Genomic DNA, 17,263 nt, shown 5'->3' on the forward strand with positions numbered 1-17,263 from the left:
AAAATAGGGATAATATTGTCTCTTAATGAAAACCAGAAATCAGTGTTGGCCAGCTGTACACTTGTCCTTACTAAACATTACATAATAATTTAGCTCGGTTATATTTTGAAGATTTTTTTGGCAGAGCTCATATATTGTACAAAATATTCCTAAAATCTAGTGTAAAAACTCTCATATTTCTTTTAATTTTTTTGTGCTGTGTTGTTGCTGTATTGCATGACCTTTGAACTCAAGTGGAGCCATCAAAGCTATCCATTACGTTTATTGTTGCAATGCCAGTTTTTACGATGTGATTTTGTGAATGTTGTTAACGGCAGATGGGTCGTAAAAGCGGATTCCTGCGATGCTTTCAGCAGTAAAATGGCTGAAAATTTGCATTTTCTTTCCACCATAATGGAGAAAACGCTGTGAAGTTTTGCTCTCGCCTGAGCCCGTTTGGTGTCATCGAGGTTATTCCATAATGTCTGAGCATGGAGGAGAGCTGCATGGCTCCCTCCCCCACCCAACCTGCTCCTCTGCGCTCGTCTGTTTTCCTCCTGCTGAGGGCGGGCCGGCTCCTAACGCACACCCTGAGCTGATGCTGCTCGTTCTGACGAAGCAGTGGGAAGGTCACAGTCATCCTGCAGGCAGCTCGCTTTCTCCTCCTCCCTCTCTTCCTCTGCAGCATCATCATTCAGCCCTCTCATCACTGTCTCATTTCCTTCCCATTTGTGTGAGTTTCATGCAGATGTTTTTTCCCCATCTTATAGTGAGATTTGTTGGATTTTAGCAGGAGTAAGTGGCAGAATTTTCTCACCTTTTCTTCAGTCTGCAGATGAGGCCTCCACCAGTGAGACAAAGGTTAGTTAGTTCATATATGTTTTAGTGAAAGCAATTCAGACTATAGTATTTCCAGCACTGATGGGGATTCTTGTCTGAAATATTTTATTATGATGGATTAAGGTTGCAAGTGTAAAAAATAAAAGTCAGTTTGTGAAGAATTAGACAGAATATTCCCTCTGGTGTAAAGTGCATCAACATTTGTTTGGCACCATGTTTCATTCTGTGCTGTTCGCATGTTAAAAATGCTTGTCAGATAGCTTTGAACGTAAGTGCTCCAGCAGCATTTCCGGTCAGTTTCTAAAGATGGATGGTGGATTGAGTTTCTCATTCCAAACCAGAGGTCAGGAGAGTAAAAGGTTGGGAAACAAAACTAGGATTTTAATTAATATTAAGGCTTTATCTTGCCTGATTTCAGCAGCTATTTTTTTTCTTTCTTTCTTATTTCTTGATTCTTGAATTCTTCAAGTCATCCTTTAGATGAATTTGTCCTTAATAATAGTTTAAAGTTACAAATTAATTGAACAGCAGCCTCTTTAATGTACAAACATCGTAGCTGTTGGACTTCGTTCGTTTTCTTTAAAGTCTCTGCAAACATTAACTTCCTCGCTGTGAATAGAGGAAGTGCTTGGAACAGGTGTTTGGAGTGTTTTTGCCAAGATGAAAGCATACGTCTTTATGAGTTAATATGCATCCCAGGTTAGTCGGTACGTTTTATCCGTACAGGTGCCTGACAGCCAGGCTGACACTCGGAGTTGCTCTAAAGGGTAACAAGCTGTGTGATCCCTGAATGTTCTTGATCATTCAAAGGGAAACGTTCAGGGAAGTTGGAGCTTTGAAGACAGATCTAATAAGAGAGATGCTAGGTTCCTGTTATCCGTTTTGACTTTACTTTAAAGTCAATATGACGAACGCAGCTGAAAACAATGAAAGCTCTGTTATTTATTTCACTATGCAAACCCTGGTTAATCTTGATTCTTTTTGAAGCATTTGCGTAAAGAAATGAGGCTGTTAATGTCAGCTGATTCTGCTCTGCATATTTTTAATAAGTCAGTTCATAAATTCTTCTTTTTATTTGGGCGCAGCTCATGAGGGTTTATTTTTGTTTTTCTGTACACAAATATTTACATATAATGATAGCTTTTGCAAAAACATGGAGCATGAATTTTTAGACAGTTTTCATTTCATACTCAAAACACAATAGTTAAACCACAATAAGCAGAAAATAAAGCTACCTCAAAAATATTGGTTGTTTTCTGAATATTGGGTAATATCGCTATGCCATTATTTTCAGTACATGTCCTTCAAATTATTCTGAATATTTGATTCATTTCAGTTTATGGTCTATCTCAAGTTTTGTTCATCCACTTCAGAAGTTTGTAGTTAAAGTTGTCTGTAATTTTGCTTGTGCATTGAGATGGAGAGACTTTCCTTCTGAACATGTTAAACTATTGTTTGAATCGAGGCGTGCATTGGAACAGTTGTTCCAAGCTTTTAGTGGCTGCCATTTTTATCGGGAATTAGTGGAAAGTGAGGCAGCATGGTGGATGAGTGTCTTAACTCCACCTTTCTTAATATATTATGGTTTTAACAACTAAGGTGGTTTTCGTGAGTGATTTGATGCAGCCCATTTTAATCAGTTTTAATCCAGTGTAGCAGAGAGTTCAGGCCCAGCAACAGTAGCTGCATGTTCATTGAGTGAATAATTGCACAGTTTGACATTTTGCAAAGAAATTCACTAAATAGATAAGCCAATTTCAAATAAACTAAATTGTCAATAAACATCTTAGCGCTGATGAGGTGGTTTCCGCAAGACGCGAATCACATGATCAACAACTGGATGTTGCCATTAGCGCAAACCACAAAGAAGACGTCAGGAAGTAGTTGGAGGATGGTGGCACAGATGTTTTTAAATTGCGTTAACAAGCGTGATTTTTTAACTGCATTTCTTACTTAATGAAAAATTGTGGTTTTCGACTTTCGACGGAATATAGAAGTTGTGCACACATTTGTAATGGAAACGTTGCTAGGAGCAATTATGTGTCAGAAAGTTTAGCTTTTATTTTGTCTTGATTTGGCCTGACAGCTGTTTTGTATTTGTGTTAATGAGCCACCATCATTTACTCGACATTGGTAATTTGCTTAGCATCAATCTCTGCTGCTCTAAGGCTCGCCCTCAGCTTCCAGCTGTTAGTAAATGGACACCAGTGGGATTGTGGGTAGAGACCACTACCACAGCTGCATAGCTCTCAGCGGACCACCAGCTGTTCACAGTTGCTGCTCTGCGTTCCTGTCAGGGATTAATCATGACACAAATTAGCTTGATGAACAACTTTGTGTTCACATGATCCGACGTGCGCAGAAAGACATGATTACAGGACACAAGAAGATGCAAAGATCTCGTCAGTGAGGGATGTTTTGCTAAGAAACGGGTGAAACTTCTCTGTTTTTCATGCTCAGAAACAACTAATGAAGAGTTTAAAAAAGTGATTATTGTTGATCGTCCATTTTAAGAATATTTAACAGCATTTTTAAATCTTTTTTTTTCCTCTTCCAGCTGTGAACGGTCAATAAGGAGGCAAGACATAAGAGTTTTACCGTTTTAAAAGACAGACTGATTTCAGAGTTGACATTTTACATTGTCTTTAGCGTTGTGTTATGTATTAGCTTTGCTGTAACATGTTTAGCTTCCTGTTTTCTGATGAAGTCTCACCTTCTGTTTTAAAGTAGCTTCCTGAATGAAGAGTCAACATAGATCTGAGTAGCAGGTCTATTTTGCCTGTTTAAACAATCAGAATCAGTGAATCTATAGAAAGTGATTATTTCCAGACTATTTGTTACCCAGGAAGTGATTTGTATACGACGTCTGTGGTTGTTGACATAGTGAACTTGGATCTCTCTGAAATGTCATCTGTAACCCCTCTGGTTAAGTTCCCCTCTATTTCTGAAGGTAACTCCTTTTACTCCGGTCTCAGCATCACTTCCACCCAACTCATCTCTGTTGACTGTTCAGCAATAAGCTCTAATTACTTACTGTATCATCCTGAAGGTGTTAAACACTCAGCTGTCTTTTCTACAGCAGAAGAGGCTTGTATGACTGGATTTAGATGTTTTCTGCAGACTGTGTTTCTGACAGTAAAGTGGCTCTGAGTCACAGTTAACCTTCAGACTCTTTGGGGGAAATGTCACATGTTTCATGCTCGCTCCACATGCCTGACTTTTTTTCTGGACTCCGTATTGCTCTAAGTCACAGAGGTCTTTGCTGTGTTTTTCCCGGCTACTGGACGTTTTGTCATGTTTTCCACTGTTTGTCATCTTGCAGCTGCAGACGTTCATGGCTGGCTGTTTGGAGGCTGCAGCTCCACTCCCAACCACAGCTTGTTTTAGATGGCAAATCCCAACGGATCGCATCCGTTTTTCTGAGGGTGTGGCCCTTTACTCAACCCACACAAACATCAAATACACAAATCATGTATATTTGCTTTAATTTCCCTGCTTATAGAATTTCACTCCCAATATATGCAGATGAGTTTCCTGCCTGCAAGAAATGCTGACCAACTGTGTGTCTCACATTTAGTGATTAGATAAGCTTTCTGCTCGAGAACGATCTGATTCCCAGAGCTCAGAAATGAAATGGTGTCGGTTGGCACTGGTGAAAAGAAAAACTCGCACGCACGCACACACTGAGATCCTATTTCATGTCATGCAAATGAAAAGAAACATCGTCTGCAAAAGATATTTGAAAACAAAGCTGCATCAATTTATTGAAGAAATGAATGACTTTCACTTTACAAAAGTTAGATTAACTCTGCTCTCAGGTTCTGTGTTGAGTTTCTGCGTCACTCGAGTGAAACTGAGTCATTGAAAGATCATCATGATGAGCAACATTTATATTTTAGCTTCACCTTTTAAATTTTGCCTCGCTTGCACACATTTATTCTTTATTGCCCCACAATGGAGAAATTTCTGTGCAGCAGCAACTAAATGACAGGCACTCACACAAAGAACATAAAATGTATATAAAAAGCATAATGAAAAATAAAGTACTGTACAGTAAAGACAAAAATTCAACATAAATACTGTCTAGATGTAAAAAAAAAAATAAAAATACTCCAGAACAGAAGATGTGTGCAATTGAGTTGGTTAATTAAGAAATGTAAAATACAAGATAGTTTCACATATTGACAGATTGAGTCAACACTCTTATTTTTAGATTAATTAAAGCATTTATGAAGAGCCAGGGTTGCTATTGGTGAAGGACAATAGGTTGTTTTAGCTATTCTAAAAGATCTGCATAAGATATATTTATTTATTTTTCCTCCTTATAAAAAGTGTCTTCCCATTTAGAGTGCTGCTGTAGCATAAAATGTTTTTTTTTTTTACAATGAATTGTTTCAATAATCTTTTTAAACTCTCTCAACCAAATAAACTGCTCTTCCTCCTCTTTAACCAATTAGCCTATTCGGTTTTGTTGATGACTCATCTCAGCTCTGCAGCTTCAGCTTTTCCAACAGTCTCATTGCCGGCCTCAAAGAAAAACAATTTAAAAGCCTCACAGGAGTTGAGAAAAATCAGCTGGCACACCTGCACTGTGTCGCTGTGACGAAAATCTCTGGATCCCTTGGCACAGAAGATCCAGGTCACATTGTGTGTGAGGATAATGCGTTCCATCTTAACAGGATGTTTTTCAATATTCTGCAGCCTTCATATTGACCTTAATTCAAACTTTAAATTTTAAAGGAGGATTGATAATGCAACAATTCACATTTTGCACATTTTTATTCTTCCATTTGGGTCTCTAATGCTTAAAAAAGAAACGCCAAGCTGTTTTTTGACTGAGTTAATTGTGTCTGGAAAATGAGCTGTTTCAAAACCTCTTAAATGTTGAGTCACCATCAATGGGCACTGCGCCATTACCTTGCAACACAAGCTGAGTTCCAGCCCATCTGGTCAGTTTTACCGTTGTGTGTGATGTACAATGGCTGCTGGAAAAGACAAGTATTTTGTTGTTGACTTACCATAAAGAAACCACTTGTTGCATCCTGATTGGGTGTACTGGAGGGTTCTACTAATGTTTTTCAAAGATGTATAGTTGCGCATCTGTTTGCAGCCATTTTCACGTGCGAGTGTAAATGTTGAGTTCGGGGGGCGTGGCCAGCAGGAGCTTATTTGGATTTAAAGTGACAAGATGCCCTAAAATGGCTATTTCTGAAAGGAATCCAGAATAGGCAGAACTGATCAGACTAGCATCTCATTATCTAAGAATGATTTTATTCAAAAAATGTGATGGACATTTTTCGCATAGTCCATCCTTCCATCTATAATAATCTGTTCCAGGAAGCATAATGGGTCACTTTTGAAGGCCGTTTGTGTATTTGTTTTTGAGCTGCACCCTTTACTGTGTTTTTCCTGTTTTCTTCTCCTCAGGTTTCCCTGAGCTCCAGAGAACATGTCAACTATGATGTATCCACGGGAGGAGAAGCTAGAGAAGCTTTCCCAGGAGGAGATCATCTCCAACACCAAGCTGGTAATCCAAGGCCTGGAGGCCCTGAAGAACGAGCACAACTCCATCCTCCACAGCCTGCTGGAGACCATCAAGTGCCTAAAGAAGGATGAAGAGGCCAACCTGGTCCATGAGAAGTCCAACTTGCTCCGTAAGTCGGTGGAGATGATCGAGCTGGGACTAGGAGAAGCCCAGGTAAGGCGAGAAGAGGAGAAGAAACGATAGTCTTCTGTTCAGTGTATTTTTTTCCTCCGCACAGCTTCCTCATTCTATACTGAGGCTGCATGCTGATCATGATTCACTCTGAATCTGACCAGATTTGTACTTTTCACTCTTGTCCCCTTCTGCTGTCCTGTTAAATGTCCCCACTCTTCGACGCTGTCTCCGACCCAGGTGATGATGGCTCTGTCCAACCACCTGAACGCGGTGGAGTCGGAGAAGCAGAAACTGCGTGCCCAGGTCAGGAGGCTTTGCCAGGAGAACCAGTGGCTGCGGGACGAGCTGGCCAACACCCAGCAGAAGCTGCAGAAGAGTGAGCAGAGCGTGGCCCAGCTGGAGGAGGAGAAGAAGCACCTGGAGTTCATGAACCAGCTCAAAAAGTATGACGAAGACGTCTCGCCCACCGTAAGTAAAGCCTTTCATTCAACTATGTGTTTTTTTTTTTTTTTTTCAGTTTTCTTGGGATTTATTGTAAAAATATTTAGCTTCATGTTGGGCTCTTCACTTCTCTGTATCCCGGAGAAGTGAAAGAAAGTTGGCTTTGCCCTCATCAATTAGCTTTAAGGGACACAGTTACTAAAAAATGCTAAAACATTTTTTACACTCTTTTGTAGTGATAATTTGCAACATGTCTGACCAGAAACATTTTCTTGTTTTGGTCAAATATCAGTTTTATTTCAAAACAACACAGAATGAGCATCAGTACTAAACAAATTGCTTTATCAGTGGATACTTAACAAAAACAAAGCGAAATTGGCGAATAAGGAGAAGCACAGATTATCTGTAAATGTGAGCCCTGGAGGTGCACCAGTCTGACTTACTGGCTAATATCAGGTGGACTGGAGTCTTTTTTGTTGTTGTTTTTCTTTTATAATATGTAACATATGCAAACACATTTGTGCACAACTTTTGCTATAGTTTAGTGTCATTGTCTTTGTGTATTTAAAGAAAACACTGTATTTTTCCTTATATATAGTGCCTCCTAACTCAGTAATCGTGTTAAATTATTAGGATTTCAATGTTGCCTAAATATATGACATTTAGTTGTTGCCTAATTTTAATTCCAGCAGTTTTTTTTATTTCTAAGTTTGCCAAGTTTCCATGACTGCATGTTGTCACTTAAGACAAAAGTACTGCTGCTGCTGTTTGCAGAGTAAGAAATCCCCTTTTTCCAGGAATGAGCTACATTAGAGTCTTTATTGATGGGTGAAGAAGAACGAGTCGCTGCATTTTCTTACCACATTCTCTGTCCCAAAACGAGGCTGTATTGGTTTTTATTTACAAACCACTTAAATCAGCAGAAACTCTTCCTGTTTGAAGCCTCAGGGACCCTGTTGGTTGTCTAGATTAGAAGCTGCAATTTTTAGCCTTTAAATCATTCTGAACACTATTGGATGGAAGAACTTTATCCACCGCTTCCAGTTTCCACTTTCAGGAAGTAACAAATAGAAACATTTGATACTTTGTGTCAATTTTGAAAGTGTTTTCGTCTTACAAGTCCAACATTTACATTTGTTTGATATAACAACCATTTTAATCAATGAAGAGTGTTTTCTAATTTACCTTAATCATCTTATTGTCAAGGATTTGAGTTTTATTTTCTGTACAGCTCCTTTCATTTGTGAGATTTTATTTTAAGTCTGGCATTTTTTTTTATCCCTGATGTCTGAAGGAGTGTCTAATGGCTCGGTTTCATTTTACCAGCAGGAGGAGAAAGACAGAGAAACGCCAAAGGACAACCTGGATGACCTCTTCCCTAACGATGAAGAGGAGCAGGGTCAAGGAAGTAAGTAAAACCAAAACATGTTTAATTCTAGTTCTGGAATGACTACAGACTAATCTCTGAAACCAATTGGTTGCTCCGTATTTTATGTAGGGTTAACAGAGTACAGGGTTTAGTTGAAATCAAAGTTTAAATAAATAGAAACGGTCAAACAAGATGGTGGGCCTGGGTGTGCCGACATCACTCTTAATTATGGAAACCCAAAAACTGCACTGACGAAGAAAAAAATCCAGATTTTCCAAAAATGAAATCTTCAAAAACCAAAAATTCAATGAATGTATTAAATCAAGTTGTCACCCAGCGCTAGTCGTGACAAGAATTTCAACCAGATTTATCTCAGAAACCTTCTAGTGACTCATTGTTGTAATGTTTTGGGTTCTCTTCCCACAGTGCAGCACCAACACAACAGCGCCGCTGTGGCTGCGGCACAGCAGGGCGGCTATGAAATCCCGGCCCGCCTGAGGACCCTGCACAACCTGGTGATCCAGTACGCCTCTCAGGGCCGCTACGAGGTGGCCGTGCCCCTCTGCAAGCAGGCTCTGGAGGACCTGGAGAAAACCTCTGGACATGACCACCCTGATGTCGCCACCATGCTCAACATCCTGGCTTTGGTCTACAGGTACAAATGGGGAAAAAACCAAACAAACATTGAAAACTTCTCTTTAAGGTCAGGGTTTGTTTTGGTTTTATTACTCTGATCATGTTCTGTTTTTCCAATCATCCAGGGATCAAAACAAATACAAAGAGGCAGCCCATCTGCTCAATGATGCCCTATCCATCCGTGAGAAAACCCTGGGCAAAGACCACCCAGCTGTAAGCATCCGGTTGTCATGGCAGCATGCTCACAGCCATCTGTTACTTCAGATTGTTTATTTTATGTAACTGGTGAACATGCATGTGAAAAACCAGCTCTGTAGATTGTCTACCGTCGTTTGTTCAGATTTACTGGAGAAGGGAAGTTACGGGATAGAAATGCTCAAAACTGGAGTTGGAGAGCCCTGATAAAGATAGATTAATTACACACATAATGAAAAAATTCAAGCATTTATTTCTGTTAATTTCTAAAAATCATGCCTTCATAACAAAATTAGAAAAGAAAACTGATTTAAATATATTTTTAATACAAAAATGTTTGGTTAAGACCTTATTATGGCCTGCAATCATAGGGAAAGTTGCTGACTTTATAGAGAAAAGGAGGATAAGTCACAAAAGATCCCTTCTTAGAAAACTGTCTGTTTTAGAGTGCTGCATCTACCCATATTAATGGAAAATTGAGTGGATGGCAAGGATAGTAAGCAAGACTATTTTAATACAGAAACGTTGTGATATTTCTATGTTATTCCTTGTTCAGTGATTTCCGTTGTTTCCAAGCATATTAATTGAAAGTTAAGTGGACGGAAGAAATGTGGTAGAAAACGGTGCAGAAGCAAGGTTTAATATAGAAATGTTATGTCCTTTCTATGTTATGGTGTGCTTGTTCAACATAGCAATGGAAAGTTAAGTGGAAGAAAAAAGTTTGGCAGAATAAAGTTACCAGAACTTAATATTTATAATTTTTTTTTTTTTTTTTTTGTGTTTGTGATCTTAAAATTTTCAGTGAGACTGAATTTTGGGTTTTTATAAGCAGTGAGCCTCAGTCATCTAAATTATTGTTTGAAATAAATGCTTTTGTGTTATGAATCTATATGAGTTTTACTATTTTAACTGAATTACTGGATTTAATTAAGATTTCTATGATATTCCAATTTATCAAGTTGCATCTGTAAAAGTGCCGATTAGAAAATTTAAGAAGGAGGGTAATCCATTTTTTGTGGTGAATTTTAGAAATTACCTTATAGCTTTCTGCAGAAACACTTCTGAGATGTCAAAGTAAGCTAATAAAACACACTGCTGAAGCTCTGAACTTCATAAATTCATTGCTTTTTGACAGGATGTATTAACCGCCTCAGAGGTTTGAGCTGTAAGGAAAGCTTTACTGAGCTTCTTTCTGTGAAAGAGTTAATTCGCTCTCTGGACTACAGTGGAAAAAGCCCTGAAGTGAAGTGAGTACAAAAGCAAGAGGGAGCTCTAATTATGCTGTCTGTCTGTGTTTGTGTCCAGGTTGCTGCAACGCTGAACAACTTGGCCGTGTTGTACGGAAAGAGAGGGAAGTACAAGGAAGCCGAGCCTCTCTGTAAGAGAGCCCTGGAGATCAGAGAAAAGGTAGGTCGCATCCCCGCACTGCTTCAGCGCTGCCGTCCACCGCGCAGGAAGACCTCACCTCAGGGGCGTCAGCTATGAATAGAGTAAAGAGAAAATTATTTTCTTAAATTGAGCGTGAAGTTTCTACTGGGGGCTGTTCCCTGGTTGGAGGAGGAGTTGAGGGTTTTAATTGAGAGAGCAGCTGGAAATGAATACCAGGCACAGGGGAAGAGAGGCAGATGGATTATGCTTTAGCCAATGTCAAGTTATAATGTGTGATAAAGATTGTTTTTGTGCCCTGTCTGTTTATTATTTTTATTCTAATCTTTTTTCTTCTGTATGTAGATTTTTGAATGGGTTTAATGAGGAACAAAATAGTGAAAATATTTCTAATATAGCAACAATCAATTGCACAAAACCACAAAAACAATTGCAAAAAACAAAAGGCTATCATTACACTGAGATTTCCAAAAAGGTGCCAACGTGTCTTTTTAAATCCAGAATGTTTCCTGGCAGATGGAGGTCAAAATAGAGCGACTTTGCTGTTATACACTCAGCCTTCCTGTGATCTGCCCTAAGTTTTGTTCTCTCTCAGGTTCCTTCAGCCTGAACGAAACAAAGACGTATGTTGAGATGTTGCAGAGATTGTTTTCGTTTCAATAGCGTCTCATGACTTCTGTGGTTCCACTGACTTCGTTTTAAACATATTCATACTGAAAACAGCTCAGTAAAAAATGTTTACATTTCTGGATCTTGTCCTAAAGTCTGCTAGTCTCAGTCACCAGCTGATTTGTGGGAGCAGCTATAGCGCAAAGATAAAGTAAAAAGTTAAATTAAAACATTTCATTGTGGATTGCCGTCAGGTTCTGGGGAAGGACCACCCAGATGTAGCCAAGCAGCTGAACAACCTGGCCCTGCTGTGCCAGAACCAGGGCAAATATGAGGAGGTGGAGTATTACTACTGCCGCGCCCTGGAGATCTACGAGTGCCGGCTGGGTCCAGACGATCCCAACGTGGCCAAAACCAAGAACAACCTGGTGAGAAACGCAACGTCTCTCCTTTTGGTTTAAAAGCTCTGTTTATTACTCGGCTCACGTTGAGCGAGATAAACACTAAGCCTGTTTCAAGGTAAAGTGACAGGAAGATGACTTTGTGTTCTGAAGAGTTTTTTTTTTTCTTTCGCTGTTCTGAGGTTGAGTTCTGCAGAGGAATAAATCTTTACAAATTGAATTCTGCCTGCAAAGTTTTCACTTTGATTGACATGTATCCAGCTCATTTCTTTCACTAATAGTGTCCTTGACTTCAGTTAAGCACAGTTTTCTCTGTGAGCATAAGAAGTTGGATTTTTGTGGCGGTTAGTGTCCTTTGTCTACCTTACTTTCTTCCCAGTGAAGGCTGCATGCTGCAGTGTTGTTCCTGCGTGACTCATATGCAGATGGATTCTTCTCCTCAGGAGGTTTTAGAGTCAAAAGCATCCATCTTTAAATGTGTCTTCTCATCTGTTTCTCCGTCAGGCTTCCTGCTTCCTCAAACAGGGGAAATACAAAGAGGCTGAGATTCTGTACAAAGAGATCCTGACCCGTGCTCATGAGAAAGAGTTTGGATCGGTTGATGGTAAGAGCCCATGATGGACGCTGAAGCTCACACTGAGGCTGTTCTGTTGGAGATTTTAGTTTTTCTGAGTAAATGCACTGCGTTAAATCAAATCAATAAAGGACAGATGGTCAGTGAGTGGATCACTTTCTAAGCAGGTTGCCACTTATAGAACCTAAACTTTACAGAATGACTCAGGGAAAATCAAGAGTTTGCTTGTTTGAAGGATAACTCTTTGAAAAGAAATCAGAAATCATTAGTCTGCTTTCTTCACCTCTTTAGAAAAGCCTCTCTCATTCTCCTAAGAAGACTTTTTCATGCAGCATTCAGCAACAATGTCACATCATCTTTTCAGTCTCAAAGTTCAAGGATGAAGTGGCGAAACTTGAAGAATGTCGGATTCATTCCCTTCATTCACTGCCTTGCAAAAAGCATTCATACCTCCTGAATAACACGTTTCCATGTGTTTTATTGAGATTTTATATGGTGCATGATCTGTGACACAAGGTACTGAATAACTACGATGGAGTATACAAGTCATTGTCGATGAAAAAAAGAACTGGCCATGGAGGAGTACATTTTGAGATTCATTTCACATATTTATAAGAAAAGACTTGTATACTCTATGATGTCAAAAAGTCATAATACTGCAGTTTTTTCTTTCAAACTTCTGACTTGTATAATGTCAGATTAATATCTTAGTTTGAATATCAAATTTATGCTTTAACTTATAGAAAGTTGTAATAATTTCTGCATCAAACGATCAGAGTTTTTTAAGTAAGTGAAAATTATTCTCCATATTTCTTTGCTTTTTGGCAGAAATTAATTCCTCTGTGACCATGTTGTCTTTTTTCATCTATAAGAGCCCTGTTACTCAGTTTTATAATCATTTAGTGGTACAAAAACTTTCACAAGGAAGTTCATGTGGTTTATTTTCTCAGTATGCTTTCTTAAACATGCAACTTTCCCAAATAATCCCTTGAATACTAAAGATTTTCAAGACTTTTTTTATTCCTGTTCTTACTTTTTCCAGTAAGATCTCAGATATTTGTTTAGTTTTATTGCACTATTCAGTTTAATAGATAAGCTCCATTGTTTTCCGTTTTAATATCCTGTGTTTCTTCACTTATGGAACTGTAATCTCTGCTCAATTCAAACATGAATAAAAATAAATGCATCACAAAGTGTTTGAGTCCAGATTTAGAAGGTCCGTTGCATCCCAGTTGTACAGTATGTAGACACTCTCTCCTGTCTGTCTGCAGCTGAGAACAAGCCCATCTGGATGCATGCAGAGGAAAGAGAGGAGATGAGCAAGGTGAGAAAGCTGCCCTCCATACTCACAGGAGGGATAACTGAAATTATAGCTACTTTTTCAAAACATTTTCTGTTGTTTGTAATTTCTTCTTTAGAAAAGAAATGGAAAAAAATGCGATAAAATCAGAAATCGCATTTGATACGAAACAAATCTGAGATTTTACTTTTAAACCTTATCGCCCAGAAGATTAAAATATTCCTCTTTTTAAACGATGTGTCAGACACAAATGTATAAGCAAAGAAAAATGCTGCTTATCAGGTCTAAACACCGGTTTTTCTTTCTCTTTTGCTCACTGAATTACTTCCAGGGCAAACACAGAGACAACACCCCATATGGAGAGTACGGAGGCTGGTACAAGGCCTGCAAAGTCAACAGGTGATGCCAATAACCGTGATTTATGACTCAGCCGTAAAAGCTCTAAGTTTAGGTCAACTTTTGATTCAGTGGAAATCTTTAACGCCATCTTTACCGCATTTTCTCTTTTGCCTGTCCCTTTTACGTCAGGATTTACATTGTAACCTTTTTGAGTAAATTTCTGTCTCTTTCCATGCAGCCCTACAGTGAACACTACCCTGAGGAACCTCGGTGCTCTGTACCGCCGCCAGGGCAAACTAGAGGCAGCGGAGACGCTGGAGGAGTGTGCTGTGAGGTCTCGCAAGCAGGTCAGCGACATCTGCTAAATAGAAACGGCCCTGTTCTGCATGACGGTTCCTGTTTTTTTTATTTTTTTATTTAAGAAAGCAAATCTCATTGTATTTCTTTCCCTTTCCCTGCAATGCTATGGATCCAGAGCAACACAGTAAGTGGTTCGTCTCTGTTGGCTCCCATAGAGCTTCCACCTCTCCCATCTAACATCACTGCCATCTCACAATCATCTAAGATACTTGTTTGTCGCTGAAAACGTGACGGACGGACAGGAAATGTGAAATCACCTTAATTCCCCCCCATAAAACTTTCTACTCTGACGAATTTACACAAGCTAATTTCTGCATCTGCAGCTTGATCTAATCAGGTTTGTTCCTCTGCAGGGCATCGACCCCATCCACCAAACGCGTGTGGTGGAGATTCTGAAAGATACAGACGGTGAGAGGCGGAGGAGCAGAGACAGCCTGACCAGCGTTAAGTACGAGAGCGGCTCTGAGACCGGCGAGGAAGTGAGTATGGGCGTGGAGTGGAACGGGGTGAGTACAAATCCACTATTGTAGAGTAAACATGACCCGTCTGGAAAAACCAGGCGGTGTCTGCGATTTCAGAGAAATGAAGGGATGGTACAGAACTTCACTGCTACTTTTTCCTGCTGTTTTTTTAAAGATGGCACAGTGCTACATGATGATTGGAAGCTAACTTCTCTCTGGAACATAAGCTGAATAAGCTGGTGCATTTAACAGGATGCTAACCCCTGGCTCTGCACTTTATTCATAATAAAATATTATATAGCGACAAAAAACACAATACCAACCTGTTTTAAGATGCCTGTTGTTATTATTTAGGTGATATAAATGTCTCCAAAACAGGTGCAGAGCCATGTAGTGATCTGAGTCTGTACCATCCCATCGACTCTCTGCGGACAGATCTTGTCTTTGTCCTGAAGTGACCCTGGTGTCATAAAGCTGATTGAGTGTCTTGGCATGCTCGCCTTTTTGTTTTCAGCCTCGCAGTTTGCTCTAAACTCCCTGCTTATGTCTTTTGTTGATTTGGAACGAGTGGTTCTGTTGCTGGCAGTGCTTCTGTGCAAGTGAAACAGTAGGAAAAAGGCACACGCTCAGTCCCTGTCGCCTTGGTAACATAATACCTATTCGCATCCACCTATGCGAGCACAGCTAACGAGGTTAGCCGCTAACACAATAAGCACAAGGAGCCCGCCCTGTCTGCTGATGTTTTGACCCAGATCAGGACTTTATACCGATTGGGTTTCAAAGAGGTTTGAGTCTAAAACCTGCAGCAGCAAGAATGAAACGGGTGTGGCAGCTGAAAATTAGCTCCTCTTCATCAACAAAGCGGGGATGCTTTCCTTAGCTTGAGCTTGTGCCTCTTCGTTCACTTGAATGCAGCCTCACCTCGCGCTGCGTCAGCGTAAGCATGCATGTTCCAGCCTGCCACTTTCACCCCCCTAACATGCACTAATGGACCACGTCTGTTTTCACATGACTGAGAAATGTCTGTTGACCCTGAGCTCTGTTGCTTTTCCTAATGTAGGAATTTTGTGGGGTTATTTTAGTACTAAAGTGTGAATGTGAAAGCTCCGCTGGTAGAGATGTGTAAGAAGCCTTTAAATGAATACAGCTTCTGCTGCAGTGAGGTAATAAAAAGAGAAAAATCCAGCCTTTACGCCATCTTGACATGTAGTTTTCTGCTATAACATTTCATAAGATTGTAGTGTACAGAGACGACCAGGAGTTTAACTCAATCACTCATTTGGCCAAAATTAAAGACTAAGTTTAATTTAGTCTTTAATTTTAAAGATTTAGTCTTTAAAAATTTAAAGACTAAATTATCATAAACAAATATCAAAAACCTTGATATTTGTTGAGAAATGTCATATTTTCTTACACATACAAGGTCTATATTGTATGATTGTGAACAAATATTATGCTTCCCGCCTGTCCATAAAGCTTCTGTTTTCCACCTTTTTGGGAGGGATTGCCTTGATTGGCACGCCAACGCAACAGCAAAGTAATCTGATATTTGGATTTATCTTGAGGGGGAAAATATAGTTGCACTGCATGCCAAATTTGACCCAAAAGTCTGATTTTGACTGATGTGCTTTCAGGTCTTTACAACTTGGTTCAATTGGGGACCAAAATTGCACCATTTGTTCCATTTTCAGCTGATAAAGTTCTCGTTCACACTGCTAAACGGGCTAAACGACCGAAACCCTTCGAAAAACCAGTTCATCTGTTTTACTTCCTGCTTTTGGAGGGATCTCTGGTCCATTTGCATCCAAATATGCATTTGAATTGCACCAGAGTTCACCTTTACCTAACCAACTCCTAGGTTTCAATTCGGATAAGAGTTGGACTTTTTTCTCTGCATTAGAGTCTGACTACGCATTCACACCTTCCCAAATGAACTGGACTTCCTAGACAAATGAACTGGAGTTTGACTAAAGCGGACTGAACTGGGCTGTTGTGAATGCACCCAAGATGATCCACCGGCCTGGCTTGTCTGTTTTTCTATCGTATCTTCAGTTTACACCGCAGGTTTTCTACAGGTTTTGGGTGTTAGATGAACATGGAAGAAGGCTGATTTTGAGTTCCGCCTTGATTTGGCTTTTTGTTTTAGATCATTATCCTACTGAAAGATTTGATCTGGACACATTTTCGGTTTTCTGGAAATGACCTGAAAGAAAATGGCACCAATAATTGATTTATTTTGAAATATGAGGTTTTATTTCCTAAATTTATTAAATGCTTTCAAATAAAAGGCTGGATTTCTATTAAACTATTCATTGAGTGATTATCCTACTGCAGTGAAAGATTAATTTAAGGCTTTGTCCACATCCTCACCAAGGTGCTAATACATGTAAAACTGTTTCCAAGCTTAACAGCAGTCGATCTAACCGCATGTCCATTCATGCAAAAGTGCAGTCCATTGTAAGAGGAGAGTGAGAAAATGTCTCTATTTGCTCATCGTTTCTGAAAGCTTGACCTGTTTACTTAAAGTGTTAATTACTTCCATCCATCCATTTATTTACAAATGTAAAAACATGCCATGTAGCTCAGCTAGCCGTTGTTGGAATGAACAAGCACTTAAAGACCCATCGTCTTCCTCGCTTTAGACATTCAAAGGATTTCGTGTCGGAGCTGATACCCATCTGCTTTCTCTTGTTACCTTTTGCCACATTATTTAA

General features: G+C 39.5%; 1 protein-coding gene across 4 annotated transcripts in view; it reads left to right on the forward strand.

The window, feature by feature from the left end:
• Nucleotides 1–17,263, forward strand: part of klc1b (kinesin light chain 1b) — a 28,690-nt gene that overhangs the window by 1,524 nt on the left and 9,903 nt on the right. For 2 of the 4 annotated variants that reach the window (XM_088013061.1, XM_088013062.1), the window contains exons 2-13: nucleotides 6,247–6,517; nucleotides 6,716–6,946; nucleotides 8,246–8,327; nucleotides 8,715–8,943; nucleotides 9,050–9,137; nucleotides 10,425–10,526; nucleotides 11,369–11,542; nucleotides 12,020–12,119; nucleotides 13,361–13,413; nucleotides 13,721–13,788; nucleotides 13,967–14,075; nucleotides 14,442–14,567. In XM_088013061.1, the coding sequence (XP_087869187.1) occupies nucleotides 6,269–6,517; nucleotides 6,716–6,946; nucleotides 8,246–8,327; nucleotides 8,715–8,943; nucleotides 9,050–9,137; nucleotides 10,425–10,526; nucleotides 11,369–11,542; nucleotides 12,020–12,119; nucleotides 13,361–13,413; nucleotides 13,721–13,788; nucleotides 13,967–14,075; nucleotides 14,442–14,567 (1,611 nt within the window). In that variant the 5' untranslated portion in view covers nucleotides 6,247–6,268. Of the gene's footprint in view, nucleotides 1–6,246; nucleotides 6,518–6,715; nucleotides 6,947–8,245; nucleotides 8,328–8,714; nucleotides 8,944–9,049; nucleotides 9,138–10,424; nucleotides 10,527–11,368; nucleotides 11,543–12,019; nucleotides 12,120–13,360; nucleotides 13,414–13,720; nucleotides 13,789–13,966; nucleotides 14,076–14,441; nucleotides 14,595–17,263 lie in introns of all 4 variants that reach the window. The other 2 variants (XM_088013059.1, XM_088013060.1) reach the window with 2 other exon arrangements.

This window comes from Poecilia mexicana, unplaced genomic scaffold, assembly GCF_051168715.1.
Source record: "Poecilia mexicana isolate PSO_F unplaced genomic scaffold, ASM5116871v1 scaffold_15, whole genome shotgun sequence".
In the NCBI taxonomy this organism is placed as follows: domain Eukaryota; kingdom Metazoa; phylum Chordata; class Actinopteri; order Cyprinodontiformes; family Poeciliidae; genus Poecilia; species Poecilia mexicana.